Source organism: Puma concolor, chromosome E2, assembly GCF_028749965.1.
Source record: "Puma concolor isolate L17-30 chromosome E2, mPumCon1.1.hap2, whole genome shotgun sequence".
Lineage (NCBI taxonomy): Eukaryota > Metazoa > Chordata > Mammalia > Carnivora > Felidae > Puma > Puma concolor.
In genome coordinates, this window is record NC_141681.1 from 62,026,222 (window position 1) to 62,053,716 (window position 27,495).

General features: G+C 43.5%; 1 protein-coding gene, 1 long non-coding RNA gene and 2 pseudogenes across 2 annotated transcripts in view; 2 read left to right on the forward strand and 2 right to left on the reverse strand.

Annotated features, from left to right (window-relative positions):
* LOC147573904 (uncharacterized) overlaps positions 1-4,404 on the forward strand; it is a 34,592-nt gene extending 30,188 nt beyond the window's left edge. Inside the window, exon 2 of the long non-coding RNA XR_015244514.1 lies at positions 4,187-4,404. This is a non-coding gene — a long non-coding RNA (uncharacterized LOC147573904). The remainder of the gene's footprint in view (positions 1-4,186) is intronic.
* Positions 533-1,037, reverse strand: LOC112851231 (DNA-directed RNA polymerases I and III subunit RPAC2 pseudogene; annotated as a pseudogene).
* A 6,225-nt stretch (positions 4,405-10,629) lies between the features above and the next one.
* On the reverse strand, positions 10,630-25,778 carry LOC112851360 (uncharacterized). Its single transcript, XM_025914887.2, has 3 exons — positions 23,861-25,778; positions 21,912-22,038; positions 10,630-15,647 (listed from the first exon to the last, which is right to left on the reverse strand). Exons 1-3 carry the CDS (start codon positions 23,891-23,893, stop codon positions 13,330-13,332), a joined length of 2,478 nt encoding a protein of 825 aa, XP_025770672.1. The 5' UTR covers positions 23,894-25,778; the 3' UTR covers positions 10,630-13,329.
* Positions 16,297-19,582, forward strand: LOC147573905 (large ribosomal subunit protein uL1 pseudogene; annotated as a pseudogene).
* Positions 25,779-27,495: the final 1,717 nt, after the last annotated feature.

Sequence of the window (27,495 nt, forward strand, 5' to 3'; positions counted from 1 at the left end):
ATATACAACGATAAACTCAAAATGGATAAAAACCTAAATGTAAGACAGGAAGCCATCAAAATCCTTGAGGAGAAAGCAGGCAAAAACCTCTTTGACCTTGGCTGCAGCAACATTTTACTCAACACGTCTCCAGAAGCAAGGAAAACAAAAGCAAAAATGAACTACTGAGACCTCATCAATATAAAAAGCTTCTGCACAGCAAAGGAAACAATCAGCAAAACTAAAAGGCAACCAACAGAATGGAAGAAAATATGTGCAAACGACATATCAGATAAAGGGTTAGTATCCAAAATCTATAAAGAACTTATCAAACTCAACACCCAAAAAACAAATAACCCAGTGAAGAAATGGGCAAAAGACATGAATAGACACTTCTCCAAAGAAGACATCCAGGTGACTGACAGGTACATTAAAAAATCCTCAACATCACTCATCATCAGGGGAATACAAATCAAAACCACAATGAGATACCACCTCCCACCTCTCAGAATGGCTAACATTAACAACTCAAGCAACAACAGTGCATAAGAGACTAGAATGTCGATTCATTTCTGCTTGCTTGTTGATCCTTATATTCCTTTATGCTGGCCTCAAATTTGTCCAGCCCATGCTGGCAGACATTCACAAACCCTGTCAAGCCTCTCTGAAGCGGCTCAACAGCTGGAAAAGCACCTCAAGTCTGAATGCATAAATTAATTTTGCTCTCTGAAGGATGGGTTGTAGTGTAACCACAAAATTCCACTTCTGGGTTCTTCATGATCATGTAACGAAGAGCATTTCTTAGGGTATGGTCCTCCTCCTTGTGCAACAAAAATGTCACACAATTGTCACACATTTCCAGGGCTGTCTTCTTCTCACCTTCAGCCACTGAGGTTCAATCCAGGAATTTTTCCCTCCAGCTCCTGGTCCTCTCCTAACATGGGGGCGGCTTCCTGAAGCCTCAGGTGGTGTAGGAGGGTCGGAGGCTCTAAGGCATACCGCAAATGGTGAGGGCAAAGCAGGAAGGAAGGAACGACCTATGCAAGGAGCCAAGGACAGAGGCAAAAATGAATAAACATTTTAAAAATAGAAGAAGATTCTCTCTCTCCCTCTGCCCCTTCCCTGCTCTCTTTCTCTCTCAAAAAAAAAAAAAAAAAAAATAAGGGGCGCCTGGGTGGCGCAGTCGGTTAAGCGTCCGACTTCAGCCAGGTCACCATCTCGCAGTCCGTGAGTTCGAGCCCCGCGTTGGGCTCTGGGCTGATGGCTCAGAGCCTGGAGCCTGTTTCCGATTCTGTGTCTCCCTCTCTCTCTGCCCCTCGCCCGTTCATGCTCTGTCTCTCTCTGTCCCAAAAATAAATAAACGTTGAAAAAAAAAATTAAAAACTTAAGAAGCTGATTTAAATTGTTGTGGCATTTTTAGAATTATACCAGGTATGTCCCCAACTACATCTTTTGGGTGTGGAGCCTCGTTATTTATGTCTTTGGCAAAGAGAACACATGAAGTGAGAGCTGTGTTAGTCTGCTGGGGTGGCCACAACAAAACACCACAGACCGGGTGGCTTCAACAACAGAATGTTTTTCTCACAGTTCTGGATGCTGGGAGTGCGAGATGGACGGGTCAACAGGTTTGGTGATCTATAGTCTCTCTCCTTGGCTTGTGGATGGCTACCTTCTAGCTGTGTCCTAATGGGCCTTTTCCTCTTGGTGAGCAGTGTTGGTGTCTATTCTTCTTAAAATGCAGCCAGTTTGGGGGCGCCTGGGTGGCTCAGTCGGTTAAGCGTCCGACTTCAGCTCAGGTCATGATCTCATGGTCCATGAGTTCGAGCCCCGCGTCGGGCTCTGTGCTGACAGCTCAGAGCCTGGAGCCTGTTTCAGTCTGTGTCTCCCTCTCTCTCTGACCCTCCCCCGTTCATGCTCTGTCTCTCCCTGTCTCAAAAATAAATAAAATGTTAAAAAAAATTTTAAAAAAATGCAGCCAGTTTGAATAGGGTAGGACCCCACCTTAGTGACTTCATTTAACCTTAGTGACCTCTTTAAAAGTAGTCGCTTAGGGGTTAGGGCTCCAACATATGAAAAGTATTCTATTAATGTTTTAGTGGTAATAGAAGGCAAAGGAGTTACTAAAGTTAGATGATAGACAAAGACCATTCAACTATTTGAAAGTATCTTCCAGTTGCCAGTGGCTCACAATAACTTCTAAAAGTGACTTTTATGAAAATGCAATTTCCAAAAGGTGCATTTAGTGGTATTTACTTACAGTATCAACTGTTAATGCATTGTTTCTTTTTGTTTGTTTGTTTAAATTTACATATTTATTTTGAAAGAGACAGAGACAGTGCACATGGAGGAGGGGCATAGAGAGAAGGAGAGAGAGAGAATCCCAAGCAGGCTCCACATGGACAGCATGGGGAGTTGTAGGGTTCAAACTCACAAACTGTGAGATCATGACCTGAGCTGAAACCAAGACTTGGATGCTTAGCTGACTGAGCCACCCAGGTTCCCTTGTAAATGCATTATTTCTAAGAACTACTTAAAGAAAACAGGGTGCCTAGGTGGCTCAGTCACTTAAGTGTATGACTTCAGCTCACATCATGATCTCATGGTTTGTGAGTTTGAGCCCTGCATCAGGCTCTGCCCTGATGGTGCGGAGCCTGCTTGGAATTCTGTCTCCCTCTCTCTATGCCCCAACCCGCAAAAGAAATAAACTTTAAAAAATTCAAATACTTAAGAAAATAAAGCAAATATTACCAAGTGCTAAAACATAGAGTTTAATAAAGTAAAATACATTTCTTTCAATTGAAACTTAGTATTTTGTGATGATGGAAACAAAGGCAAGAAAAATGTAGCTTAAATTAAATCTCTTTCCAGCTTACAGTCCACTGACAGACACCTGAAACATGCAGAGTGTGACCTTCCCCAAGGAACTCATGGCTGCCTTAGTGACTTTATGTTTATATTTTATTAAAGTCTAAAAGTAACCTTAACAGCTAGCCCCTCAAGGTCCTGAAAGCCTTGCTTCAAAATTTCTCTATCCCCACTCCCTCTGCAAACTTAAAAGTATATAATCAGTCACTCCTCACAACCCCAGTGCAGCTCTTTCTGCCCATGGGTCCTGTCCCCGTGCTATAATAAAATCACCTTTTTTCTCCAAAAATGTCTCAAGAATTCTTTCTTAGCTGTTTGCTCATGGACCCCACTTCGAATTTCATCATTTTGTATCATAAGCAACGCTGATTATTTATGCAGCCTGATTAAACCCTCACAAACACATCATCTGGCCTAAGAAAAGTTCTGAACATTTTGGTCTTTGCGGTGTCCTCAGATACCTGGCATGAAAACCTTTCACCTACTTTCTGGGATTCTTTTCTCGCCCCTGTCTCCATCATACATTTTTCCACAGAGGCAATGATCTTTCTTCAGTTTTTTTAATTCCACATGCATCTCTCCAACTTAGAGTACTTCTGGCTTTCCTTCTCTCTGATTAAAACATTTGCCCCCACTATGCTTTGTAAATTTAAATATATCTATATATAGGTGTCTGCATAAATTTCAAATCAGAAGTGTTTTCTACCCTAAACTCCTAAATCCTGAACATTCTGTGAAAGGATCTCAATTTAAAATGGAACCAGAAAATATGAAATGGAGACTCTCACACACAGACTCTCAGAAGAGTGGAACTTAAGAACTGAGAGACTGGGGCTCCTGGGGGGTGCAGTCAGTTAAGCATCTGATACTTGATCTCATCTCAGGTTGTGATCTCATGATTCATGAGTTCAATCCCCACATCAGGCTCTGCACTGATGGTGAGGAGCCTGCTTGGGATTCTGTGTTTCCTTCTCTCTGCCTGTACACCACTTGTGCTTTCTCTCTCTCTCTCCCTCAAAATAAATAAATAAACATTAAAATATTAAAAAAAACAAACAAACCCGGGGCTCTTGGGTAACTCAGTCAGTTAAGCATCTGACTTGGGCTCAGGTCATGATCTCATGGTTCGCAAGTTCAAGCCCCACATCAGGCTCCGTGCTGACAGCTCAGAGCCTGGAGCCTGCTTTGGATTCTGTATCTCCTCTCTCTGCCCTTCCCCTGCTCATGCTCATGCTCTGTCTCTCTCTTTCTCTCTCTCAAAAACAAATAAACATTCAAAAAAATTATTAAAAAAACAAAAAAGAACTGAGAGACTGATTTGCTGTAAACATTTGATTTACAGAAGACTTGTCACCTGACCAATGAACATCCCCCAAGAATCTCCATCCTCAAGACAATGAACTTCCTGCTTGGACTTGAGCTTGACTCCTCTATCTTTGCACTGCAAGCCCTAAATACAGCCTGCTTGAAACCCCCATTGGACTTGCCTGTATCTTTCTACATTATATGTGCTGAATTGCAATTTCTCTGTCATTCCTAAATAAAATAGATTTCTGGTAATTCAAGCTTGTTCCAGTTTACCTCCCTATTTAAGGTGACAATTCCCTATATTATACTATCATAAAATTTCCTGAATATCTCTAGTGATTAACAGTATTCAATTTTAGAAAATTCTTTAAAAATAATTATCAATAGCATTCCTGTTTTCCATACACTATAAGCAATCCAAAGCAGAGTTATTATCATTGTTACTCAATTTGAATCAAAATGTCCTGGAAGATTAAATGGTATACAATGAGAGCCTACAAATACATAAAGTTGACTAAATAAATGATCGGATGTTTTAGAGAGGACTTCTAGCCCAGAAACTGCATTTGGAACATTTGGGGTTTTGCCCAGTGGGCAACACAAAACAGAGATCTGGGTTTCACTGCCAAAGAGACTGAAGGGATGACTGTCAGGGACCCTGAAGACACCCATGCAGAGGCATTCATCAGAGGTGTGGCTTCATAATCCCATAATCAGGGGTATGTGAAAATATAAAATAGAAGGCGGAGTAAAAGGAGACAAACATTCACCAGAACAAGAATTGTGCTGAGGGCTCTAGCCTCGTGGGAAGGTCTGGGGGAAAGGCTGTTGCTGTGAATTCGACGGCCTTGCTTCCTGTGCCTGTGTAGGTCAAAGATCATGGAGCCACATGGCCAACCATGAGGTTAGGACACATAACATTAACGAAGAACAACATGAATGTGTGTACTGGGATGGTCCATCTTTCTGGAATGTCTGAAAGACAGTATCTATGAATATTTTTCTGCAGTTGTTTTTCCTCTTTCTTGGTCCAGTCTACTCATAGCAGGAGAGGAATTTAGCAGGAGTTACAGGGCCCACCAGAGGAAAGAGCAGAATCCAAGGCACTTCGGAGACATCATTCCTTAGCTCCACCCATCTCAGAACACTGGGACAAAGCTTACTGACCTGGAAGCCACTTGAAAGGATGTAGTGCTGAGACAGATCCTTCTGCCCCTCTGTGAAAATAAAGGACAAGTTTATGTCCAATGTCACCTAGAAAATATTTCCTTCCAACGCTGCCCTTGTCTGAAGGAACTCTTTAGAGAGAAGCCCCAAGGAGTTGGCAAAGACAAGTTGTTTAACCATATCTCTTAACAGATATTCTCCCCATCAGTACTATTCAGTCTCTTTGAGTCTCTTTTTAAAATATCTCTTTAGGGGCGCCTGGGTGGCGCAGTCGGTTAAGCGTCCGACTTCAGCCAGGTCACGATCTCGCGGTCCGTGAGTTCGAGCCCCGCATCAGGCTCTGGGCTGATGGCTCAGAGCCTGGAGCCTGTTTCCGATTCTGTGTCTCCCTCTCTCTCTGCCCCTCCCCCGTTCATGCTCTGTCTCTCTCTGTCCCAAAAATAAATAAACGTTTGAAAAAAAAAATTTAATAAAATATCTCTTTAAATGTTGTACACGTTAAAACAATTATAGTTTCACTCTTCCATCCAGTACATTTCTTGTTTCTACCTGTTAGTTCATAATTTGGGGAGCTTCCTGGGTATCATCTGAAACTGGCCCTTGTACACAGAGGACAGAGGCAGACCGCTCCAGATTGCTAGGTGGCAGAATTAAGCAAGGAAACTTATGTGTGAGGCTTACCTTGGGTGACTGCAAGATAAACAGATCTCTGCATCTGCCCGCCGGAATCTTAAAATGTATATAGAAGCCTTCACTGGGTTCAGCTGCATATACCATCCGGATGGTATCAACAACACTTAGTATCGCAAGGCTGTCCTCGGGCAGCTTCTAGTGCAGGGAAGGCAAGCAGAGTGGACATTTCCAGGACAGGGGAGGGGTTTGGAGCCTCTGACTGCCCAGGCCCATCTCTTCACTCAACCGATGGTGACTTCTTGATGACTTCCTCTAATACTACTGTTTCTCATTCACATCTGAAATAATATATATCTGTCCCTGGTTCCTGATGCAAACCTTCTAAACCATTATAATTTTCTGGTGATAGTCACCTTTTCACCTCTCTGGCAAAACTGAGGCTTAACAGTGAATGCAGATGTATCACCTGGTGTAAAGCCCTCTACTTCTGCATCTTTGTAATTTTCAAAGGATTGAACAAATGAGTTATGTAATGAGGGAAATCCAAAATTACATTAATGCCTCGAAAGGGGCTCCCAGCGAGATGGAACACAGGTAGGTGAGAAGGACATGTGACAACATGGGCTTACGACTGGTATCTGAAGTGGGGGAGGGGCAGCAATCCCTGCTATCTCCAGGTAGATAGCGTCAGAACTGATTTCAATTGTAGGACACCCAGATGGTGTCAGAGACTTGCTTGGTGTGCACCCCCCACGCATACCCCCAGTACCACGGACACTGGACCAGAGTGCAGAACCTTCAGGCAGTAAGCACAGAACATTGAGTTCTAAGGTGTAAAAGAATTAAGTTGAACCCACGGCTACACTGGAAACTTGGCTACCAGGAAATTCTTCTTTCTAAAAAGCGTGTTGTTTATTTTTTTCTCACTTTGAGAACTCTGAGGAAAATTACACTTAGAGAAAAGGAAATAATCAAGTGAGAATAGAAATACATGGAAAAGTGGAAGGAAAGCTATATAGCCTTGTGCTGTTTCATTGTTTCAAAAACGTTCACTCAACATCTTACCTGGTTCAGAGACTGGTCTAGATATGTTACACATCAGTAAAGAAAGAAATGTGTCCTGCCGTAGCCTGCATTCAAAGTTATTGAGGGGAATGACCAATAAGTAGTGAAGAGACTATTCTATATTATACTAAATTATAAGGTGGCAGGTGCTGTGGAAATATGAAATAAGCATTACCAAGTAATGGCAAGGATGTGGATTCAGGAGGATTTCAATAGGAAATAGAGGGGTCAGGGTTGTTCTCATAGGGAGATATTTGACCACACAATTAAAGGAGGGAAAGGAGAGATTTGGAATCTTGGGGAAGATGTCCCATGGAGAAGAAATAGCCAGTACAATGTCCCAGGACCAGGAGCTTGCCTGGAGTATAAGACAATTGATGTGATTGTTGTTTGAATTGGTTGGTAAATTTTAGTAAGCCAGACAGAAATATCCCTCCTGTGTGCACATTTCTGTAAGTACATCTGCATGTCTCTACCACAGACCCCCTGGTTTCCAATCTTCTTCACTCTTCATTCTTCACCAGGGCAGATCACTGGCTACTACCTGGAATCTACATATATTATCAGCTTGGGATAATAATTGTTCCACACAAAGTGGATGGCCAGACCAAAGCATAGGTAAAATGCTGCTGCTTCATTGTCTTTCAGGGACACCTTGAATATGGCTGTGATGCAGCTACCATTGATTTTACTTGCAACCATAAACCAAAATGAGCCAAGCAGAACCCAAGCTCAAGCCCTTAACGCCCAGTACAGCCATTATAGTGAGCTATTGCCACATTGGTGGGTTCTCATGAAGCCCAGTTGTGTTCTCTAGATCTGATTTGGCTCAATCCTGACTGCACATTTCTACCTTCTAATTAAATACACCGGAGTCCTTTGACTTTATAATTTGGTTGGTCCAAGAGAACTCTCCTCATAGTGGGTTGTTCTGGATACACAGATATTTATACACCCTATTCACTGTTCAGTTCTTATTTGGAGACAATGACTCAACAGGAATGGTGTCAAAATGATGTAGAAGTCTGTACTACAGACACATAGGCTTCCTCCAGAGCCCTGGGGGACTGTCTTGTGATTCTCTGGCTTGGACTCTTACTCAAACCCCACACTGCATGTTTCCTACCAGGTGGTCTGCTCAATTTTGTGGCCCAGTGGACAGGACTGCTCCCACCACAGCTCAGATCTGCTGCACAGCTCTTTCCCACAGGACCCCGTCCATGGCCTCCATATCCTCTGGCATAGGACAAGTGTTTCTAGTTGAGGAAATGTTGCTTCTTAAAGACAAAGAAGCCTACCAGGTGCCGTGCTCCACATTTTTGTAAGGAGATCCAAGAGACAAATATCAGAATGGCTAACACTAAAAAGATCGATTACAGCAAGGGTTGGTGAGCATCTAAAGAAACTGAAATTCATAGGCTACTGTTGGGCAGGAAGCTAGGCATGTGCAACAGGAGGACGGACCTTAGATGTCCTGATGGAGAGCCCCAACCGAAGGCCACCTGGGGGGAGGGGGAACTTTGTCTCCCTTGGAGTGTACTTTAGTAACACTTTGCTCACCTTTACGTTCATTTTGCTGTCCTGTAATTTTTTCCTGTGGCAGCGAGAACTGAGGCTTCTTTCCTTTTCCATCAAATTCTCAGTAATACTAGTGGTGAAGATGTAGAACCCTGTAACCAAGATGGAAAGCAGTTTGGCCATTCCCCCTCTCCCCTCCCCGCTTCCCCCCCTTCTTGTGAACTCCTTTGGGTCAGACACCAGATCTTAAAAACTGTAGCAAAAATGAAAGCTAATACCGGTTTGGTACTTTGGCAGCCATTATCTCCTCTTTCTCATAATGGCCACGTCAGGTAGGCGGGGCATAGGTTATAACCTCCACCGGGCAGATGACAGGCTATCACACAGCAGGAAGCAGCAGGGCAGGGAGGGCCTGGGGCTTCTGCCACCTGATTCTATCCCTGTTCCACTACCCCTTGCAGTCTCCCTTGTGCTCTTCTGATTTCCCAAACCCTCTCTAAGGCAAGCGATGGCCAATATTTGTCGATTTTATAACCTCCAACTTTACCCCCTGGCTGTCATCCTGCTGCCGTAGTGGCCTGGTGTTCGCCTGCTGGTACAACTTTGTTCTCCGTGTCCCATGTCGGTGTTACAGACTCCGAGAAGCAAGAGGATAACTGATGGCGGACCCTCAGAAGCAGCTGCCGGCAGGCCTTCATTGGGCCAGGTGTGTGTGTCAAGGCCACACAGCTAGGGAGACAGAGGCTGCATTGCGACCCGGCTCTTTCCAGAGCTCAGTGTTTCCTCCTATGGGAAAAGCAGAGATGCAGCAAGGGAGAGAGATGATGCTTGGGGAGGTGAGCCCTTACCTAGCAAGACCAGGAGTCCAAAGGTCTCCAGCATCACCTCCAGGTACTAGATTCTCTGGGCTGTGCCCAGCCCACCAGAGTGAAGGTCATAAACACCTGGAAGTCAAACTAAGGCATCATATTGACCTTCGGACTGGTGAGTGGGATCAGAGCTTACTTATCACTCCATTGCTGATAAAGATAGACCCAACCGTGAATCACCAAGGTGTCTTAAGGTTTGAGCTCTGTGCTGGGCTCAAGGAGGAGGCTAATGCAGTCGTGTACATAATGCTACTGTGACTGAGAGAAAAGCCCTCCCTGGGGAAGGCCACTGGAGATGACAATGGCCTCCCCATGAGGACAGTGGGGGCAGAGGACAAGTGGGAAAACAGTCATGACCATTCCAAGGAGAACAGCAGCAGCAACAGCACCTCCTTAGTCCTTGCTATGCACCTGCCCTGGGCTGAGGGCTTCGTGAACTGTGGTACAGGGGTTACACACACCCAGGGCTGGAGCTAGTTGTTCAGGTTTGAATCCAGTCTCTCAAATCCGACACTTGTCTGTTATATGACCTTGAGAAACCAACTCCATCTTTCCAACCCTGGACTTCTCTGGAAATACAAAAATCATTCTCACCTCCTCAGGTTGCCATGACTAGAGATGCTCACAATGCAAGCCCACGAGTCCTGACACTGATAAATGCTCAGGGTGCGAGTCTTAGTAATTCTCACAGGGGCCAAGGTAAGCAACCATCACTGCCTCCCTGTCAGTCAGGGAGCTGAGACTCCGGGAGCAATAACGAGCTGCCCAGATTCCCACGTGAAGCCCCGCTTCCCCTGCAGGCAGGTTAGCAGGTACTGGAAGGCCCCATTTCTTTCTCAAACACACCAAGGGATAGAGGGCTGTTGGGGCACTGGAGAAACATTGCCTGGCCCAGGGGTGCCACTGCAGGCAGAAGTTGGAGTTGCTCAGGGCTAGATAGGCCACAGGTGCCACTGCACAGCAAATGACCTCCAAATGCTCAGGAGCAGCCTACACCTTACATGCCTTTTACACAAGAGGAACCTGAGGCCCACAGAAGATGGGAATGTGTCCTGGGGATCTGGGGTTCAAACCCAGGGCTTAGGGATCCTGATCAGTGCCTTATATCCTCTCTGTTGGGCTTTAGGACTCAAAAAACACCTTCTCCATCCTGAGTCCACCTGGTGCCCCGAGAGTCCTGCTCCAGCCTACCAACTTCCATAATGACAGACCAGGAAAATGGGTGGACACTACAAAGCAAGGCTTTATTGTATTATTAAATGTCTGGACTTTAGAAAGTGAAGGAGAATATATTAATGTAGATTAGAAGTGTTTATGTGTGTCCATTATGCACAGCATTAAAAAACTGAAAACAATAAGAACATATACTTTCAGTATTAAAAATAATTATCCCACAAAGTAAAAGTCACAAAATGAAATTCCAACATACATCTGTTGTTTCACATCCTTTTGGAAAAGGAAAATAACCAAAGCTCATAGAATAGGCAGAAGATATGAACCGTTTAGCAAAAATATAGATAGCAAATACACATCAGAAAAAAATGCTCATCATGACTCCTCAGGAAAATGCAGTTAAAACACTGAGACTGCACTATAAACTTATAAAAAGGATTAAAATTAAGAATGACCAAACCAAACAATTCACTAGGATGTGGAGGAAATGGAACTCTCATACACTGCTGGTAAGAGTACAAAAAGGTATACCATTTACATCACAATATGCTAAATTCTTTAAGTTAAACATTTAGCCCATGACTCAGACTTTCCACTCTGAGTTACAGACAAAAAATAAGTGAAACACATATCCATATAAATAATTACACATGAATGTTTATACCAACTTTATTTTCCATATGCAAAAATTAGAAATACCCAAATGCCTGTAAACAAATTAATGGGTAAACTAAGAGTGGTATACTCAAAAGAATATTTCTCAGCCAAAAAAAAAAAAAAAAAAGATCACCTACTTATATATCATTGATGCATCTACAATTATTTATGCAACACAAAAGTAGGAAAAAAGGGGGGGGGGCACCTAGGTGGCTCAGCTGGTTAAACATACAACTTGATTTTGGCTCAGGTCATGACCTCATGGTTCGTGAGTTCAAGCCCTACATCATGCTCTGCGCTGCCAGGGCAGCGCCTGCGTGAGTTTCTCTCCCTCCCTTGCTCTCTTTCAAAATAAATAAAATTTTAAAAACTTAAAAAAAAAATACTTTGATTCCCACTATATAAATCATAGAAAATAGAGGTTTTTTTTTTTTTTTTTTAATGGAAAGTAAATCAATGGTTACTTGGAGTGCTGTGAAGGCAGATAAAGGACATGAGGTAAATATACAATGACCGATATGATCACTATAAGACCACGATGTTTTCTGAGGTTTGTAAGTATGTCAAAACTTACTAAAGACTACATTTCCAATATGTACAGTTTATTACATGTAATTATACCTTAATAAACCTTTCTTAAATAATTCAAGATAAAAAATCTGTTTGTCCAACTCTTTTTGGAAAATAGGTTTTGCAACCCTACATTCAACACACAGTCTCACCCCGCGGAGGCTAGTTTTGCTGTGAAAGCAAATACAGCGATCAACGAAGGACTCTCCATGAGAGTCAAGAGGACTGCTGGCTGGGTCACAAAAGCCGCATCCCCGGACTACAGATCCCCCTTTTCTCGATCTGTTTTCCTGCCTGTGCAGCAGTGGTCTTGAGATGAACATCACTAAGAGGCTGCAGGAATCCACAAAACCTTTCAATTATTTCCAATGGCAACGATGTAAGCTACACCAGATCCATCCACCCGGAGGTCCATGGACTTGCGCACACCCCAGCTCTGCACAGCCTCTGCTGCAGTATACGTGGGCACACTTTTAGAAGAGGCACATTCTGTCTAGTTGGCTGCAGTCTCCTCCACTCCCTGTTAAGTCAGTGTTTCTTTAGCAGTTCTGGTCTCCCCTGAACCTTATGGCCTTACAATCAATGACAAAACACAGGATATCAGGACACATGGCTCTTTGCAGGACCTGGGAAAGAGGTGTCCCTCAACAGTGCTGACATCCCCTGTGCTATCCCCTGTGAAAAAAAAAAATCATGCTGCTCGCAGAAGCACCTGAGGTTCTCACACCTGCCCCTCCTCAGGGTGATCTCTATGCAGTCTTTCCTAGGAGGTCACGGGCAGTGCAAATTTGGCAAAAACTGGTAAGCTCATTTCTGCCACCATACTGTCCCCTTGAGGCACAGAAATTTGAGACCCTCCCCAATGAAAGCTGTTCACCCCTTCATGTTTGTAGATCGCAAAATGTTTATAAACCACCACACATGGTAGATAAAACACACAAGATTGAAAAGGACTTAAACATGGACTTTGTTACTGCACAAACCAAAGCAACAGGGGCTAGCAGTTCTTGAGTGAGTGGCTTGGAAGCTGGAAAAATTAATCACAAATGTCTCTGGAGACCATGTCCCTGCAAATGCTCATCCTTCTCTGCAAGCTGCCAGCTGAACTGATTTGATGTTCTCTAGGACAACATTGGCCAGGTCTATGCCAATTAGTCAGAAAGAAGGAAATGTGGGTCCCCCAGAGACTCAGGTTACTCCTAATTTCCTCCAGCAATGAGAACAGAGGTCAGCTTCCCTGAGCACAGTGGGGTGATGACTGATGCATGATGTAGAGACTTGCCGGGGGAGGAGTAAATAGCTTTGGCCACAGACTGGCAGTGAAATGTATCTGGAGAAAGCCCTCAGCAGTTTAGAAACTGCAACATAGCCACACATGCTTCAGCCACATAGCTGAAACTTATGAGAAACCTCTCTACTATTGGCATTTAGATGCAGTAGATTGAATTCAGGCAAATGGTGCCTTACAAAGAGTTGCCTCTGGTATCATTACACCGAACAAGGAAACTGTATGCGTCTTACCCATTTAAGGCCTTTCTCCGGTGTGAACCCTCTGGTGCTGAGAAAGGTTTGATTTTCGGCTAAAAGATTTCCCACATTCATTGCAGTCATAAGGCCTCTCTCCTGTGTGAACTCTCTGATGATAATGGAGGGTAGAACGAGAGGTAAAAGATTTCCCACATTCACTGCACTCAAAAGGCCTTTCTCCTGTGTGAACTCTCCGGTGAATAATGAGGTGAATTCTTTGGGTAAAGGATTTTCCACATTCACTGCATTCATGAGGCCTTTCTCCTGTGTGAACCCTGCGATGTCGAATCAGTATGGAGCTATTGGTAAAAGATTTCCCACATTCACTACACTCATAAGGCCTTTCTCCAGTGTGAACTCTCTGATGATAACCAAGGGCAGAGACGGAAGTAAAAGATTTCCCACATTCACTGCACTCGTAAGGCCTTTCTCCAGTGTGGACTCTCCGATGTTTAGAGAGATAGGAGTTCTGACTAAAGGATCTCCCACAGTCACTACATTCGTAAGGCTTTTCTCCAGTGTGAACTCTCTGGTGTTGATTCAATTGGGAACTATCCCTAAAGGATTTCCCACATTCGCTGCAGTCAAAAGGCCTTTCTCCTGTGTGAACTCTCTGATGACAACGGAGAGCAGAGGCAGAGGTAAAAGACTTCTCACATTCTTTGCACTCGTAAGGCCTTTCTCCAATGTGAACTTTTTGATGATAACGGAGGGCAGAGCCAGAGGTAAAGGATTTTCCACATTCCTTGCACTCGTAAGGCCTTTCTCCTGTGTGAACTCTCTGGTGTATATTGAGGTGATTTCTTTGGGTAAAGGATTTCCCACATTCATTGCACTCGTAAGGCCTTTCTCCTGTGTGAACTCTACGGTGTCGAATAAGTATCGGTCCATTGGTAAAAGATTTCCCACATTCACTACACTCATAAGGTTTTTCTCCAGTGTGAACTCTCTGATGATAACAGAGGGCAGAGCCAGAGGTAAAGGATTTTCCACATTCACTACATTCATAAGGCCTTTCTCCCGTGTGAACTCTCTGGTGTTGAGAGAGGTAAGATTTGTGGCTAAATGATTTCCCACATTCACTGCATTCGTAAGGCCTTTCTCCTGTGTGAACTCTTCGGTGTATAATGAGGTGATTTATTTGGGTAAAAGATTTCCCACAATCATTACACTCATATGGCCTTTCTCCTGTGTGAATTCTCTGATGGTAACGGAGGCCAGAGCTAGAGGTAAAAGACTTTCCGCATTCACTACATTTATAAGGTTTTTCTCCAGTATGAATTCTCTGATGATAACGGAGGGCAGAGCTAGAAGTAAAAGATTTCCCACATTCACTACATTCATAAGGCCTTTCTCCTGTGTGTACTCTCCAGTGTTCAATGAGATCGGATTTTCGTCGAAACGATTTCTCACATTCAGTGCACTCATAACTCATTTCTCCAGTGTGAATTGTACGTTGTCGAATAATGATGGAGCTCTGACTAACAGATTGAGCACAGCCACGACACACGTAACAGTTTTCTCCAGTGTGACTTCTCTGAGGATAAGGGAGGACAAATTTTTGGCTAAAAGATTTCCCACATTTGCTGCACTTGTACTGCCTTGGTCCAGTATGAATTCTTCGATGTTGACTGAGGGTTGAGCTTCCCGTAAATGATTTACCACAGTCACTACACACATGAAGCTTGTCACCAGTGTGGATTCTCTGGTGAATAGCAAGTGAAGATCTGTACCTGAATGTTTTCCCACATTCAGGACACACAAAACACTGTCTTCCAGTGTGGATACCCTGGTCTTGAACAAGTGTGTGTTTGGGACCAAAGGCTTTACCGCATTCTTCCCAGGTGTAATGACTTTCTTTGCTTTGAAAAGTCATCCCACACTTGGTGATTCTGTTCTCTCCAGTATGAGCTGCCTGTTGTTGGAGATGTTCTGAGGGGGTCAGGAAGTCCTTCTCAACCTCCTTATAGGTAAAGGGCTTTTCTGAATCATGGAAATTGCTGCTCTTCACAAATGAGGCCCTGTCCACACTGCTTCTGAAGGATTTTTCTCTCATGTGCTGCTTCTCATGCTCTTGAAGGTTTGCACTGCAATGGATTTGCTTCACACATGCCCCATACTTGAATAGTTTCTGGCTACTTGGCTTCTCCTGGTGCTCAGCCAAGTGGAAAACGTCTCTCAAGACCGGACCACACATCTCACAGGGATGGGTCTTCCGGGAAGACAGAGCTGCCTTGGGCACACTGGCCTGTGACACACCTACAGAAATGCTCTGTTCAAGGGGTGCCTCCGCATCTTCTGCCCCACAGCAGCAACCTGAACGCAAAGAAACACTAGTGAAATACACGCTGACTTTATTGGAAGAGGGCAACCCAATTACAAATATGCAAATAAAAACCAAAAAAGAGCAAGGTCTGGTATAATGATAAAATAGTTAATTTATCAAGAGGATAGAATAATTAATTACAAGTATATAGGTGCCCAATATCCAAGCACTTAAATATATTAAGCAAATACAGACCAGAAGGCAGAAATAGACAGCAATGCTATAATAGTAGGGGACTTCAATATCCTATTATCAACAATCAACAGACTATGCAGACAGAAAATCAGTAAGGAAATGTTGGATTTGAACTGCACTTGATACCAAAGAGACCTAACAGACATACACAGAAGATGCCATCCAACTGCAGCAATAAACTGTACATTCTTTTTTTTAATTTTAAATGTTTTTTTTATTTATTTTTAAGACAGAGACAGACACAGCATGAGTGGGGATGGGGCAGAGAGAGAGGGAGACACAGAATCAGAAGCAGGCTCCAGGCTCTGAGCTGTCAGCACAGAGCCTGATGTGGGGCTTGAACTCACGAACCGTGAGATCATGACCTGAGCCGAAGTTGGACACTCAACTGACTGAGCCACCCGGGCGCCCCAACTGTACATTCTTGTTAAGTACACATGGAACATGTCTAGGACTCTCACATGTAGGTCACAAAAAAATTCTTAACACTTAAGAAGACTGAAAACATACCAGGGATCTTTTTCAACTATGTGGTATGAAACTAGAAATCATTAATAGAAGGAAAGCTGGAAAATATCACAAATATGTGGAACTTAAACAACATTATCCTGAACAATGGGTCAAAGAAGAAATCAAGAACTATATTCAAACAAATGAAAATAGAAACACAATACATTAAAACTTATGGAATGTAAGAAAATCAGTTATAAGAAGGAATAAAAATTATAGTAGAAATTGAAACAGAAACTAGAAAAATAGAAAGACCAATGAAACTAACAGTTGGGGTTTTTGAGATGATAAACAATTTGACAAACCATTAGTTAGACTAAGAAAAATGTGAGAAGACACAAAACCAGAAATGAAAGTGGAAACATCACAAGTGATACTGCAGGAATATAATCAAACAAAAGAGACTACTATGAACAATTACATGACAACAAATTGGCTAACCTAGAACAGATAAATTCACAGAAACATACAACCTGACAATACTAAATACTGAAGAAATAGAAAATCTCAACAGACTCATAACTGGTAAGGAGAGTCAATCAGTAATAAAAAATCTTCCAACAAGGGACATAGGTGGCTCAGTCAGTTAATCTTCTGACTCTTAATTTTGGCTCAGGTCATGGTCTCACGGTTCGTGGGCTCAAGCCCTGCACCGGACTCTGTGTTGACAGCACAGAGCCTGTTTGGGATTCTCGGTCTCCCTCTCTGCCACTCTCCCACTTGCTCTCTCTCAAAAATAAATAAACATTAAAAAAAAAATCTCCCAGGGGTGCCTGGGTGACCAGTCAGTTAAGCTTCCGACTCTTGATTCTGGATCAGGTCATGATCTCACACTTCATGAGTTCAAGCCCCACACTGGGTTCTGCACTGGCAACACACAGCCTGCTTGGGATTCTCTCTCTCCCCCTTTCTCTGCACCCCACCCCCCCCGCAATGCTCTCTTTCTGTGTGTCTTAAAATAAATAAATAAACTTTAAAAAAAAAAATCTCCTAACAAAGAAAAGCCCAGAACCGGACAGAATCACTGGAAATTCCACTACATATTTAAAGAATCAACGCCATCCTTCTTAAAGTCTTCCAAAAAACTGAAGGAACACTTCTAAAATCATTTTATGAGGCCAGTATTACCTCAAAGGTAGTACAAGAGAAGAAAAGTACAGGCCAATATCCCCAATGAACATGAATGCAAAACTCTTTGAAGAAAGAAAAAAAAAATACTTGCAAACCAAATCCAAATCCAAAAGCACATTACAAGGATCATACACTACAATCAATCAGGATTTATCCCTGGGATCCAAGGAGAGTTCAATATGTGCATATCAATAAATGCAATACACCACCTTAATGGAATAAGAGTTTAAAAGGTAAAAATCATATAATCACATCAATAGATGTAGTAAGTTTATTTATTTTGAGAGAGTGTGAGTGGGGGAGGAGGAGGGAGGGGAAGGAGGGAGGGAGGGAGGGAGGGAGGGAGGGAGGGAGGGAGAGAGGGAGAGAGGGAGAGAGGGAGAGAGGGAGAGAGGGAGAGAGGGAGAGAGGGAGAAGGAGAATGAATCCCAAGCAGGCTCTGCACTGTCTGTGCAGAGTCTGATGCAAGGCCCAATCCCACAAACCATGAGATCACGACCTGAGCAGAAATCAAGAGATGGACATTCAACTGACTGAGCCACCCAGGTGCCCCACCTTCACTTTTATTCAACCTAGAACTAGAAGTTCTAGCCCCAAGTAATTAAGGAAAAAAAACAAAAGGCATCCAAATTGGAATGAAAGTAAAATGGTCTGTTTGCAGGTGATACAACCTAACATACAGAAAATCAAAGAATACACCAAAACACTGTTAGAAGTAATTAATGAATTCAGTAAGGTTGTAGAACTAAAAAAAAAAAATCAACATACAAAACTAAATTGTATTTATATACACCAATGATAAACTACCTGGGGAAAAAAAACAGAAAACAATCCCACTTAAAATAGCATCAAAAAGAAAACAATATTCAAAATAAAATTAACATAGAAGGTGAAAGATCTGTATCTTGAAAATTATAAGAAATTGATGAAAAAAATTGAAGACACAAATGGAAAAACATCCTGTGTTCTCAGACTGGAAGAATTAATAGTTAAAATGTCCATTTTACCACAGCAATCTACCCAAAGCAATCTACAGATTTAATGCAATCCATAACAAAATCCAATGACATTTTTCACAGAAATAGAAAAAACAATTGTAAAATTCATATGGAACCACAGAAAACTCCAAATAGCCAAAGCAATCTTGAGAAAAAAGAGCAAAGCTGGAGACATCACACTTCTTGATTTCAAAATATTCCAAAGCTATAGTAATTAAAACAGTATGGTACTAGCATAAAAACAGACCAATGAAACAGAATAGAGAGCCCAGAGATAAACCTTTGCACACATGGGTCAACTAATCTTTGATAAAGACACCAAGTATGCATAACGAGGAAAGGACAGTCTCTTCAATAAATGGATATCCACATGGAAAAAGAAAAAAGACCTCCACCTTGGGTCTTAAAATAAGATGGGAGGCATGGGGAGACTTTGGCCAAGCCTGCCAGCTGGTTTGAGAAGGCAGACTAGCTGTCGGTGAATGTGGACATTGTGGGCTTTTGTCCACTCCCCACCCCAAGTTCTCCATATGTAATTTGGGTGCCAGCATCACTGTGATGAGGCCAAGGCTGTGGATATTCCCTACACGGATATTGAGGCACTGAAGAAACTCAACAAGAATAAAAAAATCAGTCAAGAAGCTGGCCAAGAACTATGATGCCTTTTTGCTTTCAGAATCTCTGATCAAGCAGATTACACAAATCCTGGGCCCAGGCCTGAATAAGGCTGATAAGTTCCCTTCCTTGCTGACCCATAATGAGAATACCTGGCCTATGTGGATGAAGTTCACAATCAAATTCCAGATGAAGAAAATGCTGTGTCGGGCAGTGGCCATTGGCCATGTGAAGATGACAGATGAGGACCTTGTGGACAACATCTACTTAGCTATCAATTTCCTGTTGTCAGTGCTCAAGAAGAATTGGCAGAACACCTGGGTTTTCCATGTTAAGAGCACCATGGGCAAGCCCCAGTGCCTATCTATACTAAGGCACAGCTTAATAAACCCTAAGGCTACCAAATACAACAACAACAACAACAAAAACACTGGACCTGTATTTTACACCACTCACAAAAATTAACTTGAATTGGATTTTTTTTAAAAACTTAAAACATAAGACCTAAAATTATAGAAGTTTTAGAAGAAAACATACAGAAAAAGCTCCTTGACATTTGTGTTGCCAATGATTTTTTGGATAGGACACCATTTTGTTTTGCAACAAAAGCAAAAATAAATAAGTGGAACTGTATCAAACCAAAAACTTCTTCATGGCAATGGAAATAATCAACAAAATGAAAAGACAACCTAAGAAATAAGAGAAAGTATCTGCCAAGAGATTAATATCCAGAATATATAAAGAACTCATAAAACTCAACAACAAAACCCAAATAACCCAATTAAAAAGGAGCAAAAGACGTGAATAAACATCTATCCAAAGACATATAAATGGCCCACAGGTACATGAAAAGGTGCTCAACATCACTAACATCAGAAAAATGCAAATCTTAGTTACAATGAAAAAATCACCTCACACCTATTAGGATAGCTCTTATCAAAATGCAAGAGAGAATAAGTGTTGGTAAGGAACGTGAAAAAAAGGAAATCATCACAGTTGGTAAGATAAATTGGTACACATATCGGTACAGAATGGAAAAGCTTTCAAAAATTAAAAATAGCAGCACCAGGGGCGCCTGGGTGGCTCAGTCCGTTAAGTGTCCAACTTTGGCTAGGTCATGATCTCAAGGTTCATGGGTACGAGCTCTGCATCCAGGCACAGAGCCTGGAGCCTGCTTCAGATTCTGTGTCTCCCTCTCTCTTTGCCCCTCCCTTGCTAGCACACTCTCTCTCAAAAATAAATAAAAACGTTAAAAAAAAATTACAAAAAAAATAGCAGTGCCTGTTTCAGTTAGAAGAGCATGAGACTCTTGATCTCAGGGTTGTGAGTTCAAGCCCCACTTTGGGTATAGAGATTACTTTAAAAAATAAAACCTTGGGGCGCCTGGGTGGTGCAGTCGGTTAAGCGTCCGACTTCAGCCAGGTCACGATCTCGCGGTCCGGGAGTTCAAGCCCCGCGTCAGGCTCTGGGCTGATGGCTCAGAGCCTGGAGCCTGTTTCCGATTCTGTGTCTCCCTCTCTCTCTGCCCCTCCCCCCGTTCATGCTCTGTCTCTCTCTGTCCCAAAAATAAATAAACGTTGAAAAAAAAATAAAAAAATAAAATAAAATAAAATAAAAAAAATAAAAAATAAAACCTTAAAAAAACTGAGTATCTCAAAGAGGTATTTGTAGTCCTGTATTTATTGCAGCACTGTTCACAACAGCCAAGGTATGAGAACAAGGTAAGTATCTATGGATGAATGGATAAATAAACCCTGGTGTATATATATATATAATGGAGTATTGTTCAGCCATAAAAAAGGAAATCATGCATTTATGACAACATGAATAAACTTGGAGAGCATAATGCAAAGTGAAATAAGTCAGACAGAGAAAGACAAATACTATATGGTATCACTTCTATGTGGAATCAAAAAAAGGAAGGAAGGAAGGAAGGAAGGAAGGAAGGAAGGAAGGAAGGAAGGAAGGAAACAAAGAGTAGAATGCCAGGGGCTGGAGGCTATGGGAAACAGGGAGATGTTGGTCTGTTACAAACTGATCAAGTTCTGTGAATCTAATATGCACTGCGGTGATTATCATTAATAATGCTGTGTTGTACACTTGAATTCGCTAAGAGAATACATCTTAAGGGTTCTTATACTCACAAAAAATATGTAAAGTGATGATATGAAATCAATTGTAATAACCATTTCATAATATACATGAATATTAAGGTCATAACACTATACACTACAAATATAAATATATACAAAATTATTGGTCAATGATACTTCAATAAAGCTGGCAAACAAGAAAAAGAAAAAAGAAGTCTGAACACTATAAATAGAACCGGGATGGTCTTGAAAGACAGTCCATGGTCCATGTAAATAATGGTCATGATAATGCCTGCAATTCCCAGTACAGGCAAGCACAATGAAATCTCAGATTAAATAAGCAAACAAAACCAAGGACACAGAAGAGCCATGGACCTAGAGAAATGAACTGGCCAGGGAGAGGACAAACAAGATGCCATCCATTAGCCTTACTGCACAACTACTGAAATCAAATCCTTCTTGTAAAAGTTCAGTAGGGACAGTGCTGGGACTGTGGGGAGAGAAGAGGGCAATGCAAAAACACAGCCCTACCTAGGACAGCAACTATCCAGGAAACGGGGAAAGCCAGCTGTACCTATGGTCTATATGTTGAAAAGGAGAGAGAAGACCCCGGGGGCAAGAGGGACAAGGGAAAAAAAAAAAAAAAAAAGGAAAAGAGGGTTATGGATGGTGAAGTGCAAAACCTAGTCCACATCACTGGGGAGGGTCTTACCCAGTGAGGATATAAGTGCAAAGGTCTCCAGCATCACATCGTGGTACAAGCGTTTCTGAGCCTCATCAAGGAGCTTCCACTCCTCCTGGGAGAAGTACACGGCGACATCCTCAAAGGTCACACCACCCTGTCAAGAACAGGACAGATGAAACCATGAACATTCTTTCTCTGAGAACCCACAATCCACCTCCTACACATCTACTCCACATCCATCCTCCTCCAGAACTCCCCACCCTAGAGGAGGTACCGGGCCCCAGCGCCACTGACAGCGGTTCTCAGCAACAACAAGCAGCAGGGCACATGATGTCAAGGAAGCTCTGGGACTGGCCCTCAGGGCCCCATCCCTCTTACCAAGCATTTCTCCTACATCTCACAGATCATACATACAAGATACGGCCACATGGGCTCATGCTTCACCCCAAGGTCCCCAATCCCAGGGCCGGAGGGCTCTCAGCTCATACTTACTCTTAATGTGTACATCATTCAGTAGACCTCTCTCACATCTACGGATCCCTCAAATGCACTCCCAAGCTCTACCATCTCCCTGCCCCGCACCACAGGCATCTCCCTGGACTCACCCACGTACTGGGCACACCGCATCCAGCGTGCTTGAAAGTTTCAAACATGATCTGGTATAACCCCCGTCCTCTGATGGGATCCCAATGACAAAGAAACCCCAAGTGCTGCTTTGAAGGCCTGCCCATCTCTCTGCCTGGGATCTCTGCTTCAGTATTAGTCACCCAGAACCACAAGTGAATCTCATGACCCTCTTCTACTGCTGTGCTGCCCTTGCTGTCCCCATAGCAGCAGCAACCCTCCTTTCTCCACTTAACTTTCATTAGAAGTGCATCAAGGGGCACCTGAGTGGCTCAGTCTCTTAAGCGTCCGACTCTTGATTTCAGCTCATATCTCACAGTCATGAGATTGACCCCCATATCGGGCTCTGCGCTGGCATTTCAGAGCCTGCTTGCCATTCTCTCTCTCTGCCCCTGCCCTGCTTGTGCTCTCTCCCAAAATAAATAAACGGAAGGAAAAAAAAGTGCATCAAAACCCCAATGGTCTCCATGCCAGGCACAGTGACCCTCACAAATGAACAGATTTGCCCCAGACCTTATCCACCAGTAAGACTAAAACACCGCAGATGCCATAAAATCTCGCCACAATTCTGGTGAATCTGCACGGTAGCGAATAAACAGGCCTCACTGTCATCCTGACTCAACGACTAGTTCTGCCTCCGCAGCCGTCTCCTGTCCACTCCTCCCAGGGAAGTCTTGGCCACCTGCCAGATGGTCCTCTCTCCCACACTGTTCCCGCTATCACACTTCTCCTTCAGCAGGCACCCTCTTCTTTCCGGCCCACCAACAGCACTGCCACCACGCTACCACCACCTGCATCTCACCCCTCCTATGTGTGATCCAAAGCTCCACCTGGTCCACACAATAGCCAGAACTCTTGGATGTCTCCATCCTGGACCTCTCCCAGATTCCAGACCTGAGTGTCCAGTGGCCCATTTGACGCTTTCACTCAGTTCTCTGAAGCTTCTCACACTCTTAACAGGGCCGAAAAACTTAAGACATTCACAGTAAAAATGAGCCCACCGCCAACGTCCCCATCCCAGTTGATGGAGCTTCCGTAGCTTCAGCTGCTAAGACCAAACCCTCCCCCCTCTGCTAGGCCAGAACGCTCCCTGGCGTCTAGAGTCCTCACATGAAGGCGCAACCCCTCCAGCCCGCCAGTGCCCCCGCCGCACACCCTCTGTTCCCCGAGAGCAGAGGGCGGACCCCACACCCCCCGATTCCTCCCCCTCGGCGCCCCCTGCAGCCCTGCACCAGCCGACCCCTCCCCTGCAGCCCGCTCCCGCACCCCCTCAGGCCGGCGCTCAGACACTGGGCCCCCGCCCACGAGCGCCTCCCGGGCCCGGACACCGGGACCGGGGGCCGCGCGTTTACCTCAGCCGGGTCCCTGCGCGCGGCCGCCGCCATCGGACTCTGTGGGCGGAGCGGACACCCGGGCGGGCGGTGCCTGTCCCGGCCCCGGCGCGGGGCAGCACGGGCGGCGTAGCCGAGCCGTGAATCCCGGTTGGCGCGCCGCGTACGGCGCCTCCTCCCGCCCTTTCTCGGTCAGTCATCCACAGTCCGAACCCCGAGCTCCGGAATTTGTGTGAAAGAACGTGCCAAAAGGACCAGGATGACGGCCCCGGAAGTCCCGCCCCGAGACGATGCGCACGCACGGAAATGGCCCCTCATTGGCTCCTGACTGCGGCCGCCCAGTGCAGGATCTCCTGGGAAATGTAGTAGTAGCACAGGGTCCGCAGTGTCTACCAAGCAGGTGGGCCACGCGGCACGCAGGCAAGGCTAGTGACGCTTCAGAGTCAGTGGGGAGAAGGGGTTTTTGCTCATTGTTAAACGTGGCTTAGAGACATTATTTCGACTCTATAAAGCTCAGCCTGCTCCCTGAGGATAAAAGTATTATTTTAAATGGGCTCCATGCCCAACGTGGGGCTTGAACTCAGGACCCTGGGATCGAGAGTGGGATGCTCTACCAAATGAGCCATCCAGGTGCCAGAGATGACATTTGGATAGAGGATTTGGGTGCATCTCAAATAATATTAATTTTAGGAGCGCCCGGCTGAGCTTCTGGCTGGCCCAGTGGGTTAAGCGGCCCACTCTTGATTTCAGCTCAGGTCATGGTCTCAGGGTGGTGAAATCGAGCCCCACTCCTGGGTCCGCAGTATGTATGGAGCCTACTTGAGATTCTCTCTCCCTCTGCCCCTCCCTGGCTCGCTCACATGTGCTCACTTGCTCTCAATAAACAAATTTTTAAAATGGCATCTGATTCCATACATCATTAAAACATAAAAGAGTTCACACATAGCTGGAAACATTACGGTATTGTTCCTCAAATGTATATGGCCTGAAGCATTACTCTGTTTTGTGTGTGTGTTTGTCAGGAAGAAGAAAAAAGACTCCACACAGGGCCATCACAGAAAAGCAAGAAAAGGCATATTACACCACCCTGACACAGGTGGACAAAGAGGAATTGTTTCTGGCTCCCACAGAAAACTTCTCCCTTACCTGTATCATAAGTGATTTTGAGAAGTGGAAGCAAAAATCAACAGAAGTGGAAGTAAAATTGTAAAAGCTCTATACTAAACCCTCTATATTTTGTAAAAGCTAATTTATAATTGTGTAGCCTTTTTAAAAAAAATTTTTAAGTAATCTGTACACCCAAGGTGGGGCTGGAACCACAGCCTCGTGAGATCAAGAGTCACATGCTCCACTGACTGAGCCAGCCAGGGCAGGTGTAGCCTTTTTAGAATTGTGACCATTGTGTCCCCTAACTGTATCTTTTTGGATGTCCAGCTTATTTATTTTTTTGGTGAGAAGAACACATTAAATGACAATTGTGGTAGCCTACTAGGACTGTCATAAAACAGTATGGACTGAAGCAGCTTGAACAGAAATTTATTTTCTCACTGCTCTGGATGCTGGAAGTTGAAGATGAAGGTTTCTCCTAAGGCCTCTCTCCTTGGCTTGTGGATGGCCATCTTGCTGTGCCTTTTCCTCTCTGTGACCATACTCCTGGTGTCTATTCTTATAAAGAAATCAGTCCTAATGAAGTAGTGCCCCATCCTTATGATGTCATTTTACCTTAATTGCCTCTATGAATGCTCTTTCTCCAGATACACATTCTGGCTTAGGATTTCAAATATTAATATTACATTAATAAACGTTTTAGTGGTAATGAAAGGCAAATGGCTTACTAACGATATGTAATAAAGAGAAAAAGAGCAACTTTTTGAAAGTATCATCCAGGTGCCAATGGCTCACAATAATTACTAAAATTGACTTTTATAAAAACAATTTCCAAAAGCTTCATACTAAGTACTGTAAATGCACTTATAAGAACTATTTAAAACAAAAACCTTTCAATTAAAACAAATATTAAAAGGTGCTAAAATGTAAAGTTTAATACATTTATTTGGATACTTAAAATGTTATCATTGGGGCGCCTGGGTGGCGCAGTCGGTTAAGCGTCCGACTTCAGCCAGGTCACGATCTCGCGGTCCAGGAGTTCGAGCCCCGCGTCGGGCTCTGGGCTGATGGCTCAGAGCCTGGAGCCTGTTTCCGATTCTGTGTCTCCCTCTCTCTCTGTCCCTCCCCCGTTCATGCTCTGTCTCTCTCTGTCCCAAAAATAAATAAACGTTGAAAAAAAATTTTTTTAAATGTTATCATTAACAATACTATTGATCCCATCTGATTAATCCCTCACAAACCCATTATTTCCCTTACTCAAAGTTCTAATCATTCTTACAGTTCAGGTGTCCTCTGATACCTCATAGAAAAAGCCTCACCCACTTTCTATGCTGCTTTTCTCACCACAGTCCCCATCATACATTGTACTAAACACCCATTGATCTTCCTTCAGTCTTTTGAATTCCATGTGCCTTTCCATCTCAGAGTATTCCCAGGTCTTTTTTTCTCCAATTGAAACACCCCCTCCCCTGCCACTATGCTTTGTTAATTAGAATCTTTTAAATGTCAGCATAAATTTCTAATCAGAAGTGGTTTTATACTCTCAACTCCTATATTCTGAACATTCCCACTGTTAGATCATAAAATTACCTGAGCCTCTAGTGAACGACATCATACAATTTTAGAAAATTACTTTTGAATGAGTGGCCTTCATGTTTTCCACAATATAAGCAATATAGAACAGAGTTATGATCTTTGTTATTCACCTTTGAGTCAAAGTTTCTCAGATTAAATGACATAAAATCTGAGCCTACAAACATGTAAAGTTTATTTAAAGAAATGGTGAGATGTCCTAGAGAGAACTTAGAGCCCAGAAACTACACTTGGAACATATGTTTTTCTTGCCGAGCCGGCAAAGTATAACTGAGAGACCTGGGTGTCACTACCAACGAGCACAAAGGGATGAATGTCAGGGAGCCTGAAGAAATCAGTGTAGAGCTATTCATCAGACCATGGTGTAGGTTCATATTCCAAAAGATAAAAGAGAACAAAAGGTGACAAACGTATTCACCAGGATGAGAATGGTGAATGTGGCTTTTGTCTCACCAGGATAAGAATGCTGCTTACGAGAAAGTCTAGGGGAAAGGCGGTTCCTGTGACTGTATTGGATTCTCCACTTGTGTCTGCGCCAAAGTCCCTTGGAGCCACTTGGTAGACCATGAAGTGAGAACATACAATGTGAATGACGAACAACATGAATTCATGTACTGGGACTATATATCTTTCTGGAATGCCTGCATAACAGTTTCCATGAATTATTTTTTTTTCTGGAGTTGTTTTTCCTTTTTATTGCTCCCGTCTATTCATGGCAAGAAAGGAATTTAGCAGGAGTTACAGGGCCCACTAGAGGAAAGAGCAGAGTCCAAGGCACTTTGAAGACATCATTCTTAGCTCCACCCACCTCAGAATCCTGGGGCAAAGTGTATTGGCCTAGAAGTCACTTGAGAGAATGTAGTGCTGAGACAGATCCTTCTGCCCCTCTGTGAAAATAAAGGACAAGTTTATGTCCAACATCACCTAGAAAATATTTCCTTCCAAAGCCACCACTG